Source organism: Dermatophagoides pteronyssinus, unplaced genomic scaffold, assembly GCF_027571235.1.
Source record: "Dermatophagoides pteronyssinus isolate colony J.1.1.1.1 unplaced genomic scaffold, Derpt_VIB-CSIC_2022.12 sq0001, whole genome shotgun sequence".
NCBI lineage: Eukaryota > Metazoa > Arthropoda > Arachnida > Sarcoptiformes > Pyroglyphidae > Dermatophagoides > Dermatophagoides pteronyssinus.
This window is the reverse complement of record NW_027461525.1, coordinates 4,790,480-4,815,076: the sequence shown is the minus strand read 5'-3', so window position 1 is coordinate 4,815,076 and position 24,597 is coordinate 4,790,480. Positions and strand designations below refer to the sequence as shown.

The 24,597-nt window shown below is 29.7% G+C and overlaps 7 protein-coding genes across 9 annotated transcripts; 3 read left to right on the top strand and 4 right to left on the bottom strand.

The window, feature by feature from the left end:
• Positions 1 to 4,659: 4,659 nt before the first annotated feature.
• On the top strand, positions 4,660 to 6,900 carry LOC113792794 (uncharacterized). The gene is made up of 3 exons (XM_027342735.2): positions 4,660 to 6,006; positions 6,072 to 6,496; positions 6,568 to 6,900. Exons 1-3 carry the CDS (start codon positions 5,764 to 5,766, stop codon positions 6,782 to 6,784), a joined length of 885 nt encoding a protein of 294 aa, XP_027198536.2. The 5' UTR covers positions 4,660 to 5,763; the 3' UTR covers positions 6,785 to 6,900.
• A 717-nt stretch (positions 6,901 to 7,617) lies between these two features.
• LOC113792795 (uncharacterized) lies at positions 7,618 to 8,894 on the top strand. The gene is made up of 5 exons (XM_027342736.2): positions 7,618 to 7,848; positions 7,988 to 8,119; positions 8,182 to 8,358; positions 8,413 to 8,520; positions 8,585 to 8,894. Exons 2-5 carry the CDS (start codon positions 8,030 to 8,032, stop codon positions 8,675 to 8,677), a joined length of 468 nt encoding a protein of 155 aa, XP_027198537.1. The 5' UTR covers positions 7,618 to 7,848; positions 7,988 to 8,029; the 3' UTR covers positions 8,678 to 8,894.
• LOC113792793 (uncharacterized) lies at positions 8,775 to 15,296 on the bottom strand. Of its 3 annotated transcripts, XM_075821375.1 has the most exons (7): positions 14,351 to 15,296; positions 14,156 to 14,213; positions 11,127 to 11,188; positions 10,979 to 11,052; positions 10,084 to 10,847; positions 9,874 to 10,011; positions 8,775 to 9,803 (listed from the first exon to the last, which is right to left on the bottom strand). In XM_075821375.1, exons 1-7 carry the CDS (start codon positions 14,359 to 14,361, stop codon positions 8,922 to 8,924), a joined length of 1,989 nt encoding a protein of 662 aa, XP_075677490.1. In that variant the 5' UTR covers positions 14,362 to 15,296; the 3' UTR covers positions 8,775 to 8,921. The 3 variants fall into 3 exon arrangements, with proteins under 3 accessions (XP_075677490.1, XP_027198534.2, XP_075677495.1); XM_027342733.2 differs by lacking the exons at positions 14,156 to 14,213; positions 14,351 to 15,296 and adding an exon at positions 12,370 to 12,506; XM_075821380.1 differs by lacking the exons at positions 14,156 to 14,213; positions 14,351 to 15,296 and adding an exon at positions 11,550 to 11,921.
• Positions 15,297 to 17,118: 1,822 nt separating this feature from the next.
• On the bottom strand, positions 17,119 to 20,081 carry LOC113792808 (protein VAC14 homolog). Its single transcript, XM_027342751.2, has 4 exons — positions 19,945 to 20,081; positions 18,131 to 19,869; positions 17,884 to 18,037; positions 17,119 to 17,802 (listed from the first exon to the last, which is right to left on the bottom strand). The coding sequence occupies exons 1-4, from the start codon at positions 20,040 to 20,042 to the stop codon at positions 17,604 to 17,606; spliced, it is 2,190 nt and encodes a 729-aa protein (XP_027198552.2). The 5' UTR covers positions 20,043 to 20,081; the 3' UTR covers positions 17,119 to 17,603.
• Positions 20,082 to 20,242: 161 nt separating this feature from the next.
• On the top strand, positions 20,243 to 21,491 carry Alg2 (alpha-1,3/1,6-mannosyltransferase Alg2). Its single transcript, XM_027342755.2, has one exon. It carries the CDS (start codon positions 20,243 to 20,245, stop codon positions 21,467 to 21,469), a length of 1,227 nt encoding a protein of 408 aa, XP_027198556.2. The 3' UTR covers positions 21,470 to 21,491.
• ND-30 (NADH:ubiquinone oxidoreductase core subunit S3) lies at positions 21,423 to 22,489 on the bottom strand. Its single transcript, XM_027342759.2, has 2 exons — positions 21,737 to 22,489; positions 21,423 to 21,673 (listed from the first exon to the last, which is right to left on the bottom strand). The coding sequence occupies exons 1-2, from the start codon at positions 22,379 to 22,381 to the stop codon at positions 21,506 to 21,508; spliced, it is 813 nt and encodes a 270-aa protein (XP_027198560.2). The 5' UTR covers positions 22,382 to 22,489; the 3' UTR covers positions 21,423 to 21,505.
• Positions 22,490 to 22,728: 239 nt separating this feature from the next.
• Positions 22,729 to 24,580, bottom strand: mRpL3 (mitochondrial ribosomal protein L3). Its single transcript, XM_027342757.2, has 2 exons — positions 23,463 to 24,580; positions 22,729 to 23,397 (listed from the first exon to the last, which is right to left on the bottom strand). Exons 1-2 carry the CDS (start codon positions 24,485 to 24,487, stop codon positions 23,193 to 23,195), a joined length of 1,230 nt encoding a protein of 409 aa, XP_027198558.2. The 5' UTR covers positions 24,488 to 24,580; the 3' UTR covers positions 22,729 to 23,192.
• Between the last annotated feature and the right edge of the window lie 17 nt (positions 24,581 to 24,597).

The following is a 24,597-nucleotide window of genomic DNA, read 5'->3' as shown; positions in this document are numbered from 1 at the left end:
TCGACGGAATACTCAATTGTTTCAATTGAACTAAAGCGGATTGATTGTCAACAAACACTGTAGGTTTTTCAAACGATATATTAATTTCTGTAAGAATATTCATTATATATCTCAGATCTTTCGAGCACATGCTGCAGGCGATGTACTCTGCTTCGGAGGTGTTATCAACGATCACCTTCTGTGTCTTTGTCCGCCATAAAATTGGACCATTAAACATTATTACGTAACCGGTTGTTGTTTTCCTATCGGTTTTCCTCCCAGCGAAATCAGCGTCTGAATAAGCCAAAAGTTTAAATTTACATTTATGACCTCCCAACTTTATTCCAAAATTCCGTGTGCCACTTAAATAACGAAAAATTCGCTTGACAGCTCTAACATGAACCTCCAAAGGTTTCGAAACGAATCTCGCCAAAAGTGTTACAGCAAAACATATATCAGGCCTAGTCTTAGTGGCCAAATATAATAAACTGCCAATTGCTTCACGATATTGATAAACATTATCTTCAATTGATTCTCCATACATATCATCAGTTGATAATGGTGAACGAACCTCACGACATTCAGCCATATTGAAAGCAGTCAATTTAGCCAAAGTATATCTCGGTTGTGACAAATAAACTGTTCGATCTTCTCTTTTCCTTTGAAATTCGATACCAACATATGTATTAGAATCTACTCGATTCACCTTAAAATATTGATTCAAAAAATCAAATATTTTGGTAATTTCATTAGGATCAGTTGAACAAATGATTCCGTCATCAACATATAAAATAACGATTGTCAGCTTATCTTCTTCACGACGATAATAAAGACAAGAATCAAGTTTTGATGCTACTAAACCATATTTGACAATTATTTCGTCAAAACGTGTATTCCAAGCTCTTGGACTTTCCTTTAAACCATACAGTCCTCGTTTAAGCTTACAAACTTTATCACTGCCATCGTTGTAGCCTAAAGGTTGTTCGATAAATACATCATGATAGATATATCCATTTAGGAATGCCGTCGAAACATCAAACTGCAACATCTCCATGTCTAATGTTGCGATGATTGAGAAGACTAAATGTATAGTATCAGCATTCACCACAGGTGCATAGTTGCTCCAGATTCTATCATCGTCTGCTTCAAAACCTCGAGCAACAAGACGAGATTTATAACGACCATCATCTTTTATACGATATAACCACTTGACAGAAATTACTTTCTTATCAATCGGTCTAGGTACAAGCTCCCATGTTTCATTAGCAATTAGAGCTTTGTACTCTTCATCCATTGAAACTTTCCATTTCTGTGATTCTTCGCAATCTCTTGCATCTTCAAAAGAACACGGAGCTGTTCCAGCAACAGCTAAACCAAGAATTTTACGTGGACGTAGAGAAGCCAAACGTTCAGGATTTAATTCATACTTTTTATTAGTTGATCCAGGTGGACGACCTCGAGACAATGGAACGCTTTCTTTCTGTTGTTCCAACTCCCCTGTTTGATTGATAATTTCTTCATCAAGAATGTCATCATTATTATTCTCAATAATAACTTCAGATTCAACTGAATCACCAGAATTCACAGGATTCGCCTGATTCTCTGGCACATTGACATTCACAAATTTAGTAGATGGTCTTTCATCCCACTTCACTGATGATGATAATTCAATCTGTCTCGTTTTACTGTCGTAACATCGATAAATCTTTTCACCTTCGTATCCAACAAACAAAACTGTTTTTGTACGAACACCAAATTTAGCTTTATTCTTGACAAGCATTTCACCTGAAGAACCAAATATTCGAAGATGAGACACGTTCGGTTTTCTTCCAAACCACAACGAATACGGCACCACACCTGCAGAATTTAATAATCGATTTTGTGTATAAACCGTCTGATTAACGGCTTCATCCCACAAAAATTTCGGTAAACCTTTATTTGATAACGATGAAACAGTATGTTCTATGACTGTTCGCATATTCCTCTCGGCTTTACCATTCTGCTGTGGAACACCAACTGTAGCAAATTGATGTACTATGCCATGATTATCTACCAATTCTTTAAACTTATTCGATGTGAATTCTGAACCACAATCACTTCGTATACAACGAATTTGATTACCAGTTTCCAACGCAACTTCATTCATTAGTCGTTTAAACTTTGTAAACATCTCAGATCTGTCTCTCATAAAATAGATTTTGATATAACCAGACAAATCATCAACACAAAGAAGAAAATATCGATTCTTATGGATAGACTGTTCCTTAACATATCCACCGATATCCAGATGAATGAATTCACCAGGTTTGACTTTAAACCTTTTACTCGATTTCGAATGACAACTTTCAATCATTTTTCCTTTATGACAAGGAGTACAATAATCCAGGTCTTGATTGAAATTTGATGGTAAACCAATCACCAAATCCTTATTTGCCATTGAAACTATCGTCTGTGCATTGACATGATTAAATCTCTCATGCCACAAAGACATACTATTATGACAAGCCATCAAGGCAATTGATCTCGTTCTTGGTAACCTTGCACGTACCATATAGACATTACTATACTTGCTAGATCGATCAGCATATATCAATGGATCTCCATTCCGATATATAACTGTACTATTGAAATCTCCACCAAAACTTATATTTCGATGTTTTGATAATTGACCAAGGGAAATCATATTCATAGGAGATTTCTCGATCAGCAACGAGTTAGAAAGAGAAACAGTAATCCACCTTTTGCCATTATTCACTTCGAGCTCTACTGTACCAACAGCAGAAGCCATCGTATTACCACCAGGCGAAATTATCTCATTTACGCCACAAGGATGAAGATCCACAAAATAACGTTTATCATTGAATGTATGATGACTAGCCCCACCGTCTGCGAATACCTCACAGTATTCATAAGCAACTCTCGATGGTTCAGGCAAGACGTTTGTTCGACCAGAAAAATTACTCTTGACTTTCAGTGCAGACAATGCAACTTTAGTCTCCTTTTTCGGTCCATTCATAGGACATTTATTCATATAATGCCCTTTCTTATGACATTTATAACAAACAACATTAGCCTTTTTACGTTTAGTCATTCCACCCAAAACATTCTTTGATATTTCATCACCGTCATTTTTCGTGGTAATGGATCCTTTGATCAAAATTTCAAGTTGATCAAATGTAAGACTTGAACCAGAACTCAGCCTTATTGCCTCTACACTGTTTAAGATAGATTCATATTTATCCGGAAGAATTGCCAATAATTTAGCACACAATTCACTATCAGATAAAATCTTCTTCTTTACTGATAATTCTGAGGCTACAGATCGTATTTGTGAAAATACATCTTTTAGATCATCATTATATTTGATTGCATGGAATCTTTGCATCAATTTCTCGATGGAAGTAGTTGAGGAACCACTGTGATAGTCGATTAGCTTCTTATATATTTCAAAAGCAGTATTACAATTAACTACACGTTGTAAATTATCGTCATCTAATGTACTGTATATTAAGCTGACGGCTCGATACATTTCTTTGGAATCACCAAGACTTCCAATTAATGAATTCGTATTATTACTCGATGCAACAAACTTATAAAGGTCTTGAGACTTCAGTGCAGCCTCAATTTCCAAACTCCATCTTTTAAACGTTGTGTCAGTCAATATTGTTATTTTGTTGATAGCGGCGTTAGTGACAGAGCCCATAACCTATAGACTTTAATAAACAATAGAATAACACAATTATAGGGCAATAAGAAAACTGGTTAACTCTAACTGGAGTCAACACGACTTTATTTATACTCTTTATAACAATTAATCATATTCAATTAACTCATAGAACTTTAATAGGATTGTTAAGCTATACTCAACATTTTGATTATCATTATAATAATCTACCTTTTATAGTTTTCATATCATATTTATCTATTCAACTTTCATTTTTCTTTTCTTTCTGAATGTTGATATAATACGGTCGTTGCGAATAAATCGAAATCCACACAAACAAACAAACAAAATGAGAGAATCAACAAAGATAACAGCAAAAAATCTATTTAAAAAAAATAAGTTTTTTTTTTGGAACATGGTGAAAAAAATCAAAACAAAATTTCAAGGTAACTTTATGATGATGATGATGGCATTTCGTTTTGATTTTGATTTTTTTTTTTGTTGTTCAAAATTTTCTATTTTCATTCAGATCATCATTATATAATCATTTTTAACAACAAAATTGATCATAAAAAAGTACATTTTTTTAGATAAAAATCATTTTTTTTTTTTTGTTGTTGTGATCCATAAAAAGAAATTGTTGACTTTTTTTGTCATTTTTTTTTATAAAAAAATCGAATCTTTTGAGAAATTCTACATGATCATTGCTGCCATCTTTTGATCAAAAATGTCGTTTCGAATATAATTTTGGTTCGAATTCAGAATCTAAAAAGAAACGATCGCTCTTCGGTTGTTTTTCAATGTTTATGAATTGAATTTTTTTTTTTGATTCATTTCCAATATTAGTTATTTTTGATGGAAAAAGCATTTTACCAAAAACCAAAACAACAAATAAAACATAAACATTCTAAACGACAACACAGGAAGACGTTTTTGTTTTCGAAAAAAAAAATAAATAAATTTGGCCAACATGCCAAGAAAAAAAAAGAATGATTGCATCGTTTTTTTTTCTTGTTCATATAAAACACTTGTGGAATTCATTTATTAACAACAAACCTCTCAATGATGATGAAAAAAAAACTGTAAATATTCCTATACGAATGAACTTTGATCTTTTTTTTTTTTTTGTTGGAAATGTTCATCAGTCAAGGAAAAGAAAGAAAAAGCCATATGGACAACGAACATTGATTACAAGATGCTAAAAACCAAGCAAGCAAAAAAAAATTCCTTTTTGATGCATGTGGGTGGGTATGCTGTCTATGCAGTAAATTACATTTGTGACAGTGGCTACTGGTAAAATTGCCTAAAATAACCACTTGTCAATATCGAAATGGTTTATTATTCGAAACAAACATTATTATTTACGTGTTTGACGTTTACGCGATTCTTATATACAAATATATGAAACAAAAAGCAAAAGATCAATGGATACATCAAAAACTAAGTGTTAAGGGGATATTATTTTCAAAAATGTATGATCATCTGGATCATCCGTGTATCATCTGGACGAGAAAAAAAAATTGTTTCTTTATTTTATATTTATATCATCATAATATATTCATCATAATGAATTTAGTTTATTTTTTGGGGGGTGGTTTTCACTTTGTCTTTTTCTTTTTGCATTTGGTTTTTTGTTGGCAATCGTTTCGAAGATTTTGTTTTGCGTTGTTTTCTATTCAAGTTGTCTGTATTTACGTTATGTGTGTGTATTGTAAAATCTAAATCCATCAAACCTCCAAAAAAAACTATTTCAAATACTGAAATGAAGAAGAAGAAGAAGAAAACAGCCACCCAGCGTACCAGATTCAAAAAAAAAAAATTAGTTAATTTTAGAAATATGCAACAGTTTGCATACTTTAAATCTTTTATATATTCAAACAAACAAACAAAAATTGTTAAATTCTTATTCATATCTTCAGTATTGTATTGAGCGAATAGAAAATTCTTGGAAAGATCCTTTTTCATTTCATTTTTGTTTGTTGTAACCAAAAAATATTCATTTTTGAATAATCATGAAAACACATTGTGATTGGATTTGATCAATATCGTTATTTTATTTTTTTTTTCGTTCCTGTTGTTATCAATTTTGTTTTATAAATCTTCTTCTTTTTTCGTTTATAATGCCTAGATCATTTTTGATCACTAATAAACGTTATGGTCGTTGTTCATTTAATTATGAAAAATTAAAATTCAATTCTAAATTATCTATAAATGAAAATAAAAAAAATGATGATAATAAGATTAATTTGGAATCGAAAAATTCTGTTAATAATGAAAAAGATTTGAATAAAAACTGTAAACAACCGGAATCATTGAAATCCCCGCAACCATCAACAATTGAATTAACCAAATCTAATTTAAAAGTAAGTTGAAATGAATTACAATTACAATTTTTCAATTATCATTTAATTATTGATGACTTCAACAGGTGATATTGAATTTTTCGGAAACAACAACAAATACTAATAATACTGTTATAACAAACAAGGTTAATATAGTCGACAATGATAATAATAAAGATGATGATAATGATAATGATAATAATGGTAATGAAATTCATTCCTGTTTGGATTGTGGTAAAAGTTATAGTACATCATCAAATTTAACACGTCATAGACAAACACATCGTAGTGTTAATGATAAAAAAGCACGTATTTGTCCATATTGTGATAAAATTTATGTATCAATGCCGGCTTATTCAATGCATGTTCGTACACATACACAAGGTTGTCGTTGTCATTTTTGTGGTAAATGTTTTAGTAGACCATGGTTATTACAAGGACATATACGTACACATACTGGTGAAAAACCATTTAAATGTCATATCTGTAATAAAGCATTTGCCGATAAAAGGTAAGTAATAGATCAATTTTTATGGAAATTAAAATCTAATTAAATTCCTTTTTTTTTACTTGAAATAATAGTAATCTACGTGCACATGTTCAAACACATTCGATGACCAAACCATTTGTTTGTAAACGTTGTGGAAAAACATTTGCATTAAAAAGTTATCTTTATAAACATGAAGAATCATCATGTTTACGTCATCAACAAGAACATAAACGAACAAACAATCTTCATTATCATCATCAACACAATCATCATAATCAAAAAATGCTTCCGAATCAGAATCATCGATGATTGATGATGATTTTGATTCATAAAACTTTTTGTTTTTTTTTAATTTATTTTTTACAGTTAAAATTTATTTTTGTATAAATTTAATTTAATTTTGATCACTGAATATTATTTATTATTCATTGTTAATGCAAATAAAATGAAAATTTTTACTGAAATTCGTATTTTTACTGGTATTGTATAATTGTCGTTGAACCAATCGAACATATGGTTGTCTGAATAAGAAGAACAAGAATGGCCAACCAAGAGTGTTTGGCACGCGTAAGTCAAACGAGCTGTTGATTGTTGCTGTTTTTGGTTGTAAGCTCGTTGATGATCGTCACTGGTTCTAATTTTAACCATTTTTAAATGGCATTTTATCCAAAGAATGACATTCGCAAATTCGTTTGTTGTTGTTGACAGCTTATTGACCAGAATTTTTAAAATTTTAGAAGAAAAAAAAATCCAAAATTAGACTACTTTATTTTATCAATTACATCATCATTATCAGAAAAAACTTTCATGTTGGTCTTGGCCTTAAGCACACCCAGAGAGAATTACTATCAACAGAATTATGAAAAAGTGAATATCCTATAGTTGTTTGTCTAAACAACGTTTTTTTTTGGTTGAAAACAAATTCTGACTAAGATTTAGGACAGAATAAAAATATTTTGTTGGATGATGATGATGATGATGGAGAACAACCACCGATCTATGACATCTCTCTATAAATAGACAATTCATAACACAATTATCATCATTGATGATGTATATATTGTGAATTTGTTTATACGATTAAAAACTGAGAATAGTTGAGAAAAAAAAAATGTTTTTCATTCTTATTTATTTTCTTGTGAATGACTGAACTGAATTCAAAGTTTTCTATTTCTTTAAAAATTTTCGTTTTCTCTCTCTCTCTCTTTCTCGCTCAATTTTCTCAGCCCATTTTTTTCATACAATAAAATGACTTGAGAATCATTTTAGCCAAAAAAGCAAAATCAACGCCAAGTGAAAAAGAAGAAGTAGAGAAAAATTTCATTCGAATCATCATCATTGTTACCAAACATCTTAAAGCGCGATATACATAGGTAAGTGTATAGGTCCTTAAATGACCATAAAAGGCGACAATGTTTGTTTGCTGTATATAACAAAACTTGTAACAAGTTTTTATTTTTTGTTCATTTAAAAAATGACCATTCGATTTTTCTGAATTCATTTGAATCATAGAAAAGATTTTGATTGCAAAAAAAAACAAAAAACAAATTCAAAATGGCTGAAATAACTTATACAACTGAAGAAGCATTTTTTGATACGGAATTTATTTCAACAAAAATTGGTCTGGTTCGAATTTGTCAATTTGTATGTTTTTTTGTATGTTTTTGCGTTAAATTTTCTAATCATTTGATTACCTTATAAAATAGGTTATTTCATTACTAAGTTTGATTGTTATCGAAATACCTCGTTGTAAATTTTTACGTAGTGTAAATTTTTATGTATTCATTGCTTCGTATTGTTTAATATTTTCTATATTAGTAATAATTATATTTATTACACGTTTCTATCGACAACTTGAACAATATATTAATCTACCTTTGACGGTAAATTTTTATAGTTTTTTTTTCAATTATTCATAATTATCACTTTTTTTTCAGTTGATGGCCAATGAAGTGGTCGCATTGATACTTTGGTTGATTGCATCATTTTTTATCATATTTGCCAGTTGTGACCATGGACCACAAATTGCTTATATTATTGCAGGTGTAAGTTTCTCAACAAAAAAAACAAGTTCAAAAAATTCAATGTTTATGTTTTTGGAAAAAATAGATTCTTGGTTTTCTTGCAATGATTGCCTTTTCATATTCGTTAAAAATATCATACAATTGGTTTCGAAATGGTACGATAACAATTTCAGCATAACATTTTGATTTCATATTTGGAAAAAGAAGAAGACCAGTAATTTGATCTGAATCAAAAATCTGCAGGACAGAAAGATCAATAATTTAAAAATTCATAATTTGTTTTTTTTTGGAAACAGAAAATTTTTATTCAAAAATTTGATTTTACAACTAATAATCTTATAACAATGAGAAAAAATGAGCGCTTTTTGACTAGTCAAACAAAAAAAAAAAAATGAAATTAAAAAAATCGCACAATTTCTTTATCAATGATTTTTGGATAGATTAATTGAACTTTGATAATGATGATGATGATGATTATTATTGTCATATTGAGTATCATTATCTTTATGATATCCTTGAATTGTTAATGAAGAATCCTGGCCAATCGCCGATGATGATGATTGTTGTTGTTGATTTGAATTCATCATCGATGTACTATGATAAATTGCCGGCGGTACATATGTTTGTCTAATTGTTTGATTATAATCTTTTAGACATTCTTTATTATCACAAAATACTAGATGTCTGTTTGGAACTGAATAACGACAACAAAGATTATCATTAATTTTTTCACATTGTTCAGCTGCTGCTGCTGCTGCTGCTGCTGCTGGCGGCCTGATGAATGCTTCCGGTGGTGGTGGTGGAAAATCCGAATTTTCTATATTTTTAACGAAAATTAATGTAGATCTTTTATTTGTATCAGGCGTCATATATTTTGTAGATAATTTAGAACTATGACGTAAAGGTGGTTTCGGTGGTATTGGTTTTGGTTTTGTGTATGTTTGTTGATTGGATTCAACGTTTGTTTGTTGTTGTAAATTGTTTGAATTGTTAACATTGTTTGTAAAATATTTGCTATAATTACTATTATCAATCGGATGAATATCATGATTATGATTAGTGGGCGTCAATGAACCTTCTGATGAAAATCTTGTTCTATCATAGCCATTATTATTATCATTATGAACATTAACATATATTGGTTCTGAACAAATATTATTTGATTGATATAATGGTGCACTTGTTGCATATTCTATTTTTTCTTCAATTTCTTTATTATCATTCGATTCGGTTGTCGTTGTTGTTGTTGATGAACATAGAATTGATTTACCATTCATCAAACAGATACGATCTTTATCAACAGACTGTAGAAAAGAAAAGAAAAAAACAATTAATTTTAATAGGAAAAGAAAAATCTCTATACAGATGTCTTACATTCAAATTTTTGTCAATTTTGTTGACACCATTATAAATAACCAAACGTCCTATGTTGGGAATATTATAATCGTGTGATAAAAAACCTGAATCCTGTGAGGCGATGCTTTTCGGTCTAAAACCAGGTATAATGTTTGGCTGTCAATTTGAAAAATTGATTATAATCAAAATTGAAAATAACGGTATCGAAAAAAAATCATTCAAAATTACCTGTGATAATGATTTTACATTTCTAAATGAAACACTATCAGTTGATAAAGTGTTCAAACTATCCATAGAAGATATACTTGATTTTCTTGAATGATGATGTTGATTATGATGAGAACCATAATCTGAATAAGTTGATTCCAATATTGGAACAATTGAATCGTTAAATTGTAAACTATGTATAAAATTTTCACTTGATGTAGGTAATTTATGTGGATCATTAGTTAGGCTAGTCAATGTGGTGAGAATTTCTTCTAAATGGATTATTTCTTGTAACATTGATAACTCTTCTTCAATGACTGGCCGTAAAAGATTGAAAAAAACACAATAATGTAAACGTTCTTCAATCAATGCACGTCGTACATAGTTTCTTTCAACTTCTTCTAGCATAAAATATTTTTCCTTATTATTACAATCAACCGATTCAATAATCTTATCCACATCATACATAGAACCAATACGTGGGAAATCGTTCTTCAATTTACCTCGTGGTAAATGTTTCCTCATCCTGAACGTATTGTTAGCAAATGCCGATGTAACACGCATTTCAGATGAATGTTTTTTACGGAATTGTTTAAGCCTTTTTATTTCTTTACTATGTTCCTTATCGATTTGTGAAATAATTTTTTTCCATTCATCAACACGATCCTGTAATGGTGAAATAAAACTATCGAATAATGAACTAGTCAATGATTTTAGTTTAGCTTCGACCGAACGATTTCTTAGACACAATCTTGTTAATGCACTTCCAATTTCCTTGGTTCCTCCTGTTGTGAACAATTATAATGATGATGATAAATAAAAAAAAATTTATTTAAAAAGAAAACGATCACCGATGAATAATAACAATTTCGATTTTTAACGACAGATCAATCATGAAGAAAGAAAAAAAACGTACCTCGAGTTGTTGTAGCCATGTCGGCAATTTTCTGGAAGGCATCCAAAAATGCTGTAGACGAACTAATGGTTAATCTAAAGGCAAAAAGAGAGAAACAACCATAATGATAATACACCATCAATCTGTTTGAAAATAATGACAATTTTACTTTAACTGTAGATGAAACTTGTTAGCTTTTAATAATAGATCATCCCAATTGTTGGCGCCATTCTATATGGAATATTTTAACAAAAACAAAAAAAAATCAACAAATTTTGATTGAAACAAGCGGAAAAATAATCTAGAGCAGCAAAAAGAAATTGAAATGAATTCATGATGTTGTTGATAATGATGATTATGATGATGATGATGGCTATCATCATCATTATCAACATAATGAACATCAATTTTAAGGAGCGAAAAATTGCAAATATCATCACTATATGTTTATGTGTGGTGAAAGTAGTCAAAATATTATATAATGTTGTTGTTGTTGTTGTTTTTGGAATGAATTCAATTTTCTAAAGATAGTCGCCATTAGAAACTACGAAAATATATTCAACGAAAAAAAAGAAAACAAGAGTTGTATAACCGTAAATATTCTGCCAGATTTGGGCCTGGTAATCTAACCCAATGAAGAGAATGGAGAAAAAGCGAATGACTGATTATCATTATCATTCATTTCATATTCGGATTTGAAAAACCACAGACACATTAGACAAAAATGATGGTTTATTTTTTTCTCGGGTGAGAAAAGATAAATATCCCGACAAACAAACAGAAAAAAAGTAAGTAATGTGACCTCCATCTGACACGGTTTTATCTTCTACCATAGTCATAGCTGGAATATTTGAAAGAAAAATTGTTCGTTTTATATTAAATAAATTTTTTGTTCGTTAAACAATCCCTATTTTATCATTATTCACACACACACAAAATGATGAAAAGATTTTAACATTTTTTTTTGTTGTTGATTTGATTCCATTTCGGTAACAATAATAAAAAAGATTTTTAGGATTTTTGAATTGAAAAAAAAAATAGTGTGTTCTATGGCTATATTCACCATATATCTATGTATTCGACTATTTTGATGTTATGGACACAAAAGAGAAACAACAGGTAAAAAGTTTCACAATATCCATGTGTGCGATATGTTTCATTTAATCACTTGAATTGAATGTTGATCATCGCGAATCCTTTTCCTTAAAAGGTTTTTTTTTCTTTTTTGGTTTCTAAATCGAAAAATAGTAAACCATAGTAATTATTATGTTTTTCGATCGAATAACAACAACAACAACAACAAGAAAGACTCCAATTGTGATGATGATCAATCAATCAAACAAAAAAAAAGGTAAAAAAACTAGAATGGAAATGAAATTTTTAAAGTAAAAGAAAATAAATTCACTATTTACCCTTAGATCGACGATAATATTCTGAAATAGGCCACCTAATGCATTGCCATCACGATGATCGACATTTGTTGTTGTTGTTGTTGTCGTATCCATCATAAGCGATTTGTTGTTGTTGTTGTTTTTTGTTGTAAATTGTTTTTGTTTTCTTCCACCAAAAACCGAATTGAAATTAAATTTTAGTGATAATTTTTTTTCTTTATCACTTTTCTGTATAAAAATATATGTTCAATGATTGATTGCCAAATTTCTGGTTGAATTTTTATTCATATGGATCTACAAGTCGGTTGGTTGGTTGGTTGAAAAAATGACAGAGAAAAAAAAAACAAACATAAATTACAAATCTTATTCAAATTTTTGTTTCAAAAAATGATTGATGATCAACAACATCATTGAGGTCCGTTCGATAAATATTAGACAAATAATTTATCTTAATAAACAAAATCCGTACATCAGAAGAAGAAGAAGGAAAAAAACCGAATCTGATTATAATAACAAATCAAACAAATCAAGCGTTTGAAATTCAGAGCATCAACAAAAAAAAATGATAATGATAAGGATTTCACTATGAATGAAATATTCATTGAATAATAAGTTGTGGTCATTGATCAATGATGATCGTTGATGGATCAAAATTATGACCACCGAAATCTTCGTGAAAGAGAGAGAGAAGTGATAGAAAAAAAATACGACAAAATTTTTTTCGGTTACGTTTGATGTTTGATGTTACTCTCTTCTTATTAAAAGTTATTAATAGAAACTAATGATAATAATAATAATGGTCATAGGAAATCAAAAGATTCATTTGCATATCTTCTAGAAAGCTTCTGTTTTTGTTTTTTTTATTTTCAAAAAAATCAATCTTGAAAATCAAACAAAACAATACCAAAATGTTTTCCACTTATCATCATCATCATCATCATGGTTAATCTTGTTTTAATTATCATTTTTTTAGCCAAAAAAAAATTCATCGATTAATAATTGTTTGCATTCCATTCCATTTGGCTTAATTTAATTTGCATTTAATCGGTTTTTCAATGTGGATCTCATGTGAAAATAATAAGTTTAATGACGATGATGATGATTATGAAAATTTAAAAATAGATCAATTTTGAAAAAAAAATTATTTCAATTCGATTCGATTGTTTGCTATGTCAACAATCGAATGAAAAAAATTTGAATCCCAAACATTTTTTCTGATCTGAATATCAATCAATAAAAAGTCTAGTTTTGAATTTTCATTCACATTCATCATTTTTTATATTTGGCTCTTGAATTAACAACAACGAAAGAAGAAAGAAAAGAAAACATCACCAATTCACCAAGATGGGCGAAAATTATGATTATTAATTTCATTTCATTTCATTTTTTTTTCAATAGATAAAAATTGATTGACATGGCCAACACTCAAGGCTTCAATAATCATTCTCATTTCTTTCTGATCGAACATAACAATTGATTATTATGATTAGAGAAAAATATAATTGAAATTTGAACCAAATTAGCCAAGTTTTTCTTTTTTTGGACAATAAATAATGAACATGACACGATTCTGAATTGTTACATAATCATCATAGTTTTCCCCTGACAAGAATAAACAATAAATGAACATTGGCAACAAGTTGTTTTTGACGAAAAAGAAATAATTGAAATTTGTAATGAAAAAATTTGCATAATTTAAAAAGAAAAAAGGATTGTTGTTTTACAAAATGAACAGAAAAAGGTTAATTTTTCTTCATCGCGGTCGTTTTATGAATATTGAATTAGTGAAAGAAAGCAAGAAACTTACGATTTGAGTGGATTGTTGTCGAAATTGATTAACGGCGAGAAACAAAACTAAAAAGCGACTAAACAACGAAAATCATCGAAAATCAAATAAATTTGAAAAATGGAAGCTTTTTTAAATGAAATTCATTTCACTATGATGAATGTCGATATCTAGATTTTTCAACGAAACAAAAAAAAATTGATGTTTTCAACATACATAACATACATAACATCCCATAAAACTATAAATGATGATGATGATAATAAATTTTCTTCAAAAAACTGAATGGTGACATATCCATATCATTGGGTTTGGTTTTTCTTCATCTGTCTTGGCTCAAATTCGTCTGTCACACATGCAAACACACACATTGAAAATCTATTCAAAGAAAAAACACTTTGAAAACCCGAACGACGATGTTAAAATGGCTGTTGAAATGATGTTGTAGTTCGGAAATGATGGGACAAAATGATGTTTTTTTTTCTTTACTGTTATTGTTGGCAATAATAATAATAATAATATCAGAATGGAGAGGATAAACTTTTAAAGATGCTTATGGGTTGTTTTGATGTTTAAAAAAGTTTACCATAAAACACATCCATATGCAGCACGACTTTATAAAAACTTTTTTTTTATTGCCGTTATATGAACTTTGATTTTTCACTGATATATTTCCGAACCAACTCCTATCCATTACTGTCATCAATGAATGAATGAATGAAAAATATCAATTCAAGTCATATCTCATTCATTCATTCATTCAGGAAAAAAACTGAGAAAGAGAAAAAAATCAACAACAAAAAAGAGCCATCCAAGAAAAACACCGAAAAAGAAAAAAATCGAGGAAAAGAGTCACGCGGATAGACTTGAATTTATTGAAAACTTTGGCTCAGACAAACGGCGACAAGGATGATGATGATGATGGGAAGAGAAAACAAAAAAAGAAGGGATAATCGAGGTCGTCGATGATGTGAATTTGTGTATCTGGTTTGTTGGAAATCAAAACATGATTTTTTTTTTTTTTTGGTTCAAAACAAAACAAAACAAAAGATCAAACAAACAAACAAACATTAGCAAGTTTGTTTCAATCATTTGGAACATTGATTGATTTACACATAGGATTTTTGTTTGATGATGATCATCATCATGATTAAGCAAATGGGAAAAAGAAGAATCATTAATGAAATGGCTGATTTTAAATAATCAAAAAAATCATAATCATATAGTGTTGATGATTATGATTGAAATTAGCTATTCATTTATTCATTTATTTAGATAATCAAATCAGCACAGAGATAGCCATTCTAAATGTTGTTGGTTTAATTGAATTTTTTAAAAAAAAACATAACACACGAACATTATGGATAATGGGCAAAGTTGTTAATTAACTTTTTTTTGTTGTTGTTGTAAAATTGTTTTTTATTCAGTTAATAATATTGATGATTAGAATGATTTCATGATAAGGAAGAACAACAAAACTTACAAATTTTTTGCTTGTATAGAGAAATGAATGAGGCAAAAAAGAGTTTTTTTCGGTATCTTTTTTTTTTGAATCCTTATAAGTTCATCAGTATTCAGCAGTTTTTTGATGTCGGGAGTTGATAATGATGAACGTGTTGGTGGTGTGTGTGTATGTTTTATCAAAAAAAGCTAATTTGGCCAAATTAGTCTGGCCAAATGTATGTAATGAATGAATGTTTGTGGGGAAAATTTTTTCTTGTTCACTCCCGGGCTATTATATAAAATGATTATCATATTTGATGATGATGGACATGAAAATTGTCAATGAAAAAGAGAAAACACAGCACAACAGCAGAGAAATTTCATTTGTTTCAACACAGGCGAATGAATCAAGGATTATTTTTTTTGGCTTGCTTGGCACCCAAAACATAATTGGCCAAATCAAATTGGGAAGAAATTCAGAATAATCGAAAATGAAAATGAAACACAATTGGATTGGATTGGATTTTCGTTATAAAAAAAAACACAAATTTTTTTCAAAAATGAATCAAATGAACCGTATGAAATGAAATTTTCATATATAAAAACAATGAAATTTGAAAACTGAAAATTTTATAAAGTGGATTTTTTTTTGTTGAGAAAACTTGTTGCAATGAATGTCAAATGGTTGTGTTTTCTGAATCTCTCCGAAGGTTATACGAATTTTTTTGTTTTTGTTTCGTTTTTTGGTTATTTGATTTTGATGATTGGCAAACCACAAATGAAAAAATAAGAAAATATCAATAAAAATTATCAACAACAACGACGACAAAAGAAAATCAACAAACCGAACAAAGTTGAGTAAACTTTTGATTCGAGTTTTTCACCACTCAACAAGTTGATGCCAAAGGTGACAGACATGAAGAATATACGAATACGAATCAAACAAATTTCGACAAGATTTACCAGAAATACAACTTGTCATTAACGGAAAAAACCGAAAAGAAAAAGCTTTGATCATATTTGTTCTTGAACGTGCGTCTGTGCGAATGGTGTGTTTGTTTTTCTTGTTTTTTTTTGTTTGACGATTCTTGGTTTCTTGGACACCAACCAAACCAACTACTTTTTCCGTAACTCCTTTTTTTTCATTTCTTTGTTCGTTTTTGTTGTTTTTGTTGTTCAAATTACAATTCTCTTTAGTTCTTAATCTCAAACAACAATAACAAAGCCATTCTATTGTTGATAATACAGACAACAATCGTTTGTTTCGTTTTAAAAAAAAAGTCATGTCATTTGATGAACGAAAACTTGTTGCTTCCTTTCTTCTCAAAACATTTCTCTACTCAACCATGTTCGGAAGCCAAAGATTAAGCTTTTAACATTTCTTAAAAATCGATGATTAATGTTGTATACAACAAACACAAGCTGAAAAAAAGGAGTCGAAAAATCAAAAGATTCTTAAACTGTCAATCAAGAAAAAAAAACCTGGATAAATAGGCGCCCAAACATCTACATACACACACACTGGAAATGTGATCAGTTAATTTCAAATTATGAAAATTTTATTATAATAAGGATATAAATCAACAATACATTAGATCATAATGGTTGTTGGTAATAATTGGTAATTACAGTGCAATTTTATTTTTTTTTCCGTTTGGTTTTTTTTCTCTCTGATTTTTTGATGAATTTAAAAATTAGACTAAATGAAATGACGTTGAAAACTTTGCATATTATATAACCATGATGGTTGACTCTTTTAAATAATTTTGGTAGATTCATTGAATGAACAAATCAGAAAATCGTGACATTCAAAGTGCTTTCCTCATTTTTTTTTTTACTTTGCATCTTTTTTTTTTGTTTGTTTGTTTGATGGCATTGTGTAATCACACAATGAACAATGAGTTTCAAACTATGATAACCAACTTCAATCAAGCAAATAAATAAATAAAAAAAAATGTCCATACAGTTTTAACATTGAAAAAAAATATAACCATGGATAATTTAGAACAACTTTTATTATTTATTATCAATTATGATTGACACTAGCAGCCGATAATGTTGATGATGATGATATTGAATGTGGTTGTGTGGGAATCAATGAAGAATTCGAATTATTATTATCCAAAGATTGTTGTATATCGATAAAATATTTAAGCTTTTGAGCAAAATCTTTGTCAATATCGCTTGGATCATAAACGAAAATTTTCTCATCCGTTTTCGATGACCTAATCAATTTAAGGAAAAGAAAAAAAGATTTATGATGAAAAATTGATCATTGTAAAAAAAAAAATAGAAAATGGCCATACATTTTACTTTCGAATGGAGGAAAATCTGGTATACATTGTAGCCGTTTTCGTAATAAATGAAATGCTTCGCTTTGAGGTAATAACATCAACAAGCCATATAAACTTTTACGAAGATAATAATTATTGTTAGGTTCAAGAAGATCGAGTCGTAATGCTGTAATTAAAATTTTTTTTTTTAACAAATATAATCAATATGTAAAACAAAACAACAAAAAAAATTGATCCAATGCCACAACGATGTACTTACAAGTAAATATAGGTGACTCAAGCATCTGAATTAGTTGATCTATTTCCAAAAGGATGTCAATATTAATGTTAATGTTGCCAAAATGTAAAATCAGCTCCGAGGCTAGTTTATAGCGTTTAGTTAGAAAACATAATGATATGGCCGATACTGATGAATAGCACCAGGTTTTATAAAGAAAATCAAACAACATATATGCTGATGATGATTTTGACTCTATTGATTTCATGTTTTTTAAATCATTTCGAACTGAAGTTAATTCTTTTGATATTAATAAAATTGTATTTAGAATGTATACCATAGAACAGATATATTTATGATCATATTCTAATAGAATATCTGAAAATGTAATATACACCTGTTGAGCATCTAAATTATGGCATAGACGACAGATTATGAATGATCCACGATTTTGAAGAATGGTTGGATTTTTATGAAATAATTCAATCAAAGGTTTGATTAATTTACGATAATTTTCTTTTTCATTCACTTCATTAGAGTATTTGAAAATGATTCGACAGAATACCTTTAGATCAAGTAATACAACATCATCGGATGAATCGTACAATGTTGTAAGCAAAATTTTAAATAGTTTATCCTCTAAATGTTCATCAATTTCGATTTTCAAATGATCATAAATCTGATAAATCCATTCAAGAATGGCAATTTTGGTTTGTGGTGATGTTTTTGAGCCTAGTTCTAATTCATTCAATAAAACTATTAATATTTTCGAAATCTTGAACGGTTCATCGTTTTGATCTTTTTCTAAATTTTCATCACCAGTTTCTCTTGTAGGAACGCATGATTTAACATTGGTGACCAAATTCATTAAATTTTCGTTGATTGATTTTGCTAGATCGGTGTTTTTTTTCTGAAAATTATCCGTATCATATTCTTCATTTTCGGCACGAGGATAAGAAAAACAAGGCAAAATCACACCTAAAATATGTGGCGAATTATGTAATAAATCGTTTTTGTTTCCCAACATAATAAACTGATTTAACCATTTTAATGATATGTTTTGCACTAATTGACTATCTTTTTGAACATGTATCAAAATTATTTTTATCAACGATTTGAATTCGATTGATTTTGGATCGTTTTGAAGTTTGACAAAAAATTCTTCAAGAATATTTTCCGCTGTACGTCGAATGTCTAAATTTGGATCGCATGCAATTTCTAATAAACCATCAAGAATATCTTCAATGAATACTAGTAGATCAATATCTGGTAAGCTATCTAAAAAACTGATCCATGAAAGAATCAATTTTCTTGCATTCGGTGTTAGTACATATATTCTTTCGCGAATTAAACCAATAAAACTTGGTATATCAAAACATGGATTTTCAATCACAATATCTTTGAGCAATTTATCCATTAATAATGATGCCTCTCGAATACTAGCATCACCATCTTCTCCCAAACGGATGATTATATTGAAAATAGTATCAAGATATACAAGGATTTCACTGCGAACACTTTTGGCAACATTGTACAATGATTCCAAAGCTCGGTACTTTACATCACGTTGATTATCATACGTACAAGTACAGATAGATTTTACAATATCATCTAAATATAATTTAGCATTCGTATCCAGAGCAATAGCTACCGAAGATACAGCAATTAGTCCGCCAATTTTTGAATTAACCGCCGAATTATCGATGAAATTTTCTACTAAATATCTGATCAATTTTCTTATCTGCTTGGTCTTGCCTTGTGTATTAAATTCTTTTGCCATTCTATGATTTTATTTTTGAAACCGAAACATATTATTATCTATTTATTTTTTTCAAATGAAATCTTTTCAAACTTACATCTCAATCTCCCGACATGCTGTCTTTTTTTTATCAAATAATTTATCATTCAATAGACGAACACATGTTGTCGGCAATAGTACATCATCATGGTCCATTTTTTGCAATAATTCATCAAAAAAAAAATCTGATACTTTAAAAGGGCGAGGTAATTGCTAATTTTTTAATTTTTTGAAAATCATCTGCATTTGATAACTCAAAAATAAAAATTTTATCATTCGTCTACCTTAGGTTCAAATAGACATTATAAAGAAGATCTGACGTGTTTCGTGATTTAATTTTACATCCTTCAATTCCAATGTCTTCGATTGCGTTTCTTCATCCGGACCTTGGAATTGGTGGGGCCGAAAGATTGATTGTTGATCTGGCTTTGGCTCTAAAAGATTGTGGCCATTCAGTAATCATATTCACTTCTCATCATAATCGAGATCATTGTTTTGAAGAAACCAATAATGGTCAGATACCTGTGATCACTGCTGGTGATTGGATACCACGATCTACATTCGGATCGTTTATGGCTTTTTGGGCATATATACGCATGATTTACTTGACCATCTATTTAATTCTAAATTATCGTTTTGATTTGATCATCTGTGATCAGGTTCCAAGTGGTGTTCCAATATTGAAAGCTTTCAAACATAAATGCCTTTTTTATTGCCATTTTCCTGATCAACTTTTATCTAAACATGATTCTTTTTTAAAGAAAATTTATCGTTTTCCTATTGATTTTTTCGAAGAATGGGCCATTGGTTATTCGGACATGATTTTGGTCAATTCTTATTTCACCGATGAAGTATTTCATAGAACATTCAAATCATTATCCAACATATCAACAAAAGTTCTTTATCCCAGTGTTAATTTCAACAAATCAATTCCCGAAAAAATACCCAGCACTTTGAATACTAAACTGAAAAATATGGATGCTGTTTTTCTTTCGATCAATCGTTATGAAAAAAAGAAAAACATTGAACTTGCAATTGAAGCATTGAAAGCTCTTTATGATAAATTTAATTACGTAGAAGAAAAAGATCGATCTTTAATACATTTAATTATTGCCGGTGGATATGATCTCCAAAATATAGAAAATCTTGAATATGCTGAAGAATTAAATCAATTAGCAAAAAGATTACGAATTAAACCTCATGTTACATTCATGAAAAATCTGACCAATGAACAAAAGCAATTTCTTTTTCAAAGATGTACAGCTGTTATTTATACGCCTGAAAACGAACATTTCGGTATTGTACCATTAGAAGCAATGTATATGAGTCGTCCAGTAATTGCAGCTAACAGTGGTGGACCACGTGAAACAATCATTAATAATGAGACCGGATTCTTATGTCAACCTAATTCGCCCGAATCATTTGCCAAAGCAATGCATCGATTTATTGAAAATAAAACTCTTTCCAATCAGATGGGTGCAAAAGGTCATGATCATGTGATTGAAAAATTCAATCATCAAAAATTTAAAAATGAACTGAACAAAATCGTAACTAATTTAATATTAATAAATCAACATGAATAAATTTTTCTTTATTTTCTACTTATTCAAAGTTTATTCTTATTTTTTATCATCATTGGCATTTGGTAAAGGAATTTCTTGCACTGGTGATGTCTCTCTAAATGCAGGAAATGTTTCCCATGGTGATTGTAATTCAAATTTTCTAAATTCTTGTGCCAATTCCAATGGTTCGATTACTATACGTCTTTTATCATCATCGTAACGATACTAAAAAATGTAAACAAGAGATAAATATTTTGAAAAAAAACTTAATAAGACAATATATTTTACCTCAACAAAGCCAGATAGAGGGAAATCTTTACGAAACGGATATCCTTCAAAACCATAATCGGTTAGAATACGCCTTAGATCAGGATGGTTATAAAAAATAACACCGAACATATCGTACACTTCTCTTTCATACCAATTCGCAGCATTGAATACTGAACAAATCGAATCGATCGGTGTCAATTCATCCGTATAAGTTTTGACACGAATACGTGCATTATATCGCAACGAAAGAAGATTATAAACTATCTCAAAACGATTCTTGCGACATGGAACATCAACGCCAGCAATGTCAACCAAATTTGTAAATTGAGCAGAATGATTATCTTTGAGAAAAGCCATAACAGTGACAATTCCTTCAGGACAAACCATGATTTCCAACTCTCCTGTATGAGTTATTTGCATTTTTTCAACATATTTAGGCATACATTCGGCCATATAGGTAGCGAAATTGACCAAAAATTGTTTCTTTTCTTCATCAATCGCATAGAAAGTTGGTTTTATTTGTTTGTCGTTTGAATTTTTTACCACATTTGAACATTGTCGATTCGGCGGTATTAACGAACTTGAAATGATAGGCGCCAATCTGGATACATTTTTAAAAGCTATTAGCTTTTGAATACGGGTTAAATTTCGCAAAGAAATCATTATTTTACGAAAAATATTCAACTTTAATTGAAAAAAATTTACGTCCTTTTCACGGGCTACCTAAACATTCAAGAGTCATTCATAAACCAAATAACAATTTGAAATTTTCGAGATAATTTTAACGATAATGGTAAAAAGTAAAATATTGAAATCAAATAGATCATTATTTGACTTGACTCATGAATTTAAAAATCTTCAAAAGAAAAACCTCATAAAATAATTTGATTTATTAATTTATTTCTATTAATTCTTAATGCAAAAATTCAAAACGACATATATGAATTGCGTATAAGGTCATGCTAACCTATTTACAATTATTGTCTGGTGATTAAAATTTTCGGTGCTCATTTATTCGATTTGTCTTGAAATTTGGTCAACATCATGTTTTCGTTGAGACGTTTACAGATTACTTTTTCTCCAAACATCGTCTGTCGAAGCTTAGCTTCAGCTTCACAAGCGACAGATCCGATCCAGAAACTTTTTGCCGATAAAATTAAAGAATATAGCAACAAAGCCAAGAGTGCTCCGAGCGGCCTTGTCGATTCCAATCCTGAAGTTGTCAAAAAGCTAAAAGAAGATATGGAACGTGTCGCCAACGCTTATGGTATCAAAGATGAAGCAAACATTGCCAATCTTGGACTCAAATTCGAAGAAACAACTAAGATCGATCCAATTAATATGAAATAATTTTAGCCACTCAATTAAATACTAATAGTTTGCTATGTTACTTGTAAAATGCAATTTATAAATGAATAAATTCACATGATTTATTGAAATTTTTTTTTACTAATTTTACAAATATTTTTAAATATTAACGAATCTTGGCAATCTTTGCTTTCTTGGTCATTCTTAATGCCGCCAATGCAGCTTTTCTTTCCTCTTCAGTTTCTTCGAAAAGCAAAGATGGTTCATCAAATGGATGAAGATCTTTATCATAGATGTTTTCGGGTAATTTTTCTTCACTTTCTTCCTCATAATAAGTGGGAAACGGTGGATGATTATCTTTATTATATTTTCTATAGAAAAAGAGAACGAAAGATTTATTTTTAATCAAAAAAGGAACAAATTCAATATAACATACTTTTCTTGTAATGAAGTGTCATGAATATATACCCATGAATTAGTTGCACCTGGAACTGCAGGTCCATGAACCCATATAACATTATACTTGGTATTGATGCGCCAGATTTTCAAACCTTTCAATGTTCTTCTTTCTGAACCCATATGGCCAGCCATTTTAGTACCTTTTACTGGACCCATTAGTTTTCTACCTCTAGCTATCGTACCTGGACGTCGATGAGCTTTAGTAACACCATGATGTTTTAATTGACCTTTAAAATTCCATCGTTTCATAACACCTTGAAATCCATGATCTATAGTTTTGCCCCAAACATCAACATAATGACCAACACAAAAATGATTTGCTGTCAATGGTGTTCCTGGGGTCAATTTTGCATTTGGAGTGATAAAAAATCGAGTCAATTTCTTTTTTGGGGGTAAATTCGCTTTTTGGAATAATCCCAGATACGATAATGGATAATTTAAATGACTGGCATTTTCAGCACCAACAACTAATACATCCATATTTTTGAATCTATGATTCTTATAGAATGGTCTTCGTGTACGGACAAAATCTTCATTTTTGATATAAGAAACTACATGATTATCAACAATTTGAAGAACAGAGGTTAATAATCTTTGACCATCTTTTGTCCACATTGGTTGAACGCCAATTTTTTTGGCAATAACACCGCAACGCATTGATCCTTCTTCATATTCACATTTTTCCAATTGTTCAATTTTCAATGGACTTTTATTATTTTGAAATGGTTCTTGCTTACTATGATCGATATCATCTAAAAATTTTTTATTTTCTTTTGTAAGATAATTTTTTAATGTAGAATTTTTTTCTGCTCTTCCTAACCAATGATATGGATAAGTTTTACGACGTTTAGTAGTTGGTGCAGAATATCTTCCATTTCGAACCGATATCGTTAATACCGAATTGACTATTCTTGAGTTATTCAAATTAATATCGATCGATGATTGATTGATAAATGTTCGGCCGAAATTTTGACTACATGTTTGCATTAAAGACCTAAACATTTTGATGACAAAAAAAACTAACAAAAATATTCTTGTTAAAAAAATTCTATCACATCAAACCATGCGATTATGATGATCACATGGATGGCATTCCCGTATCTTCTTATTTG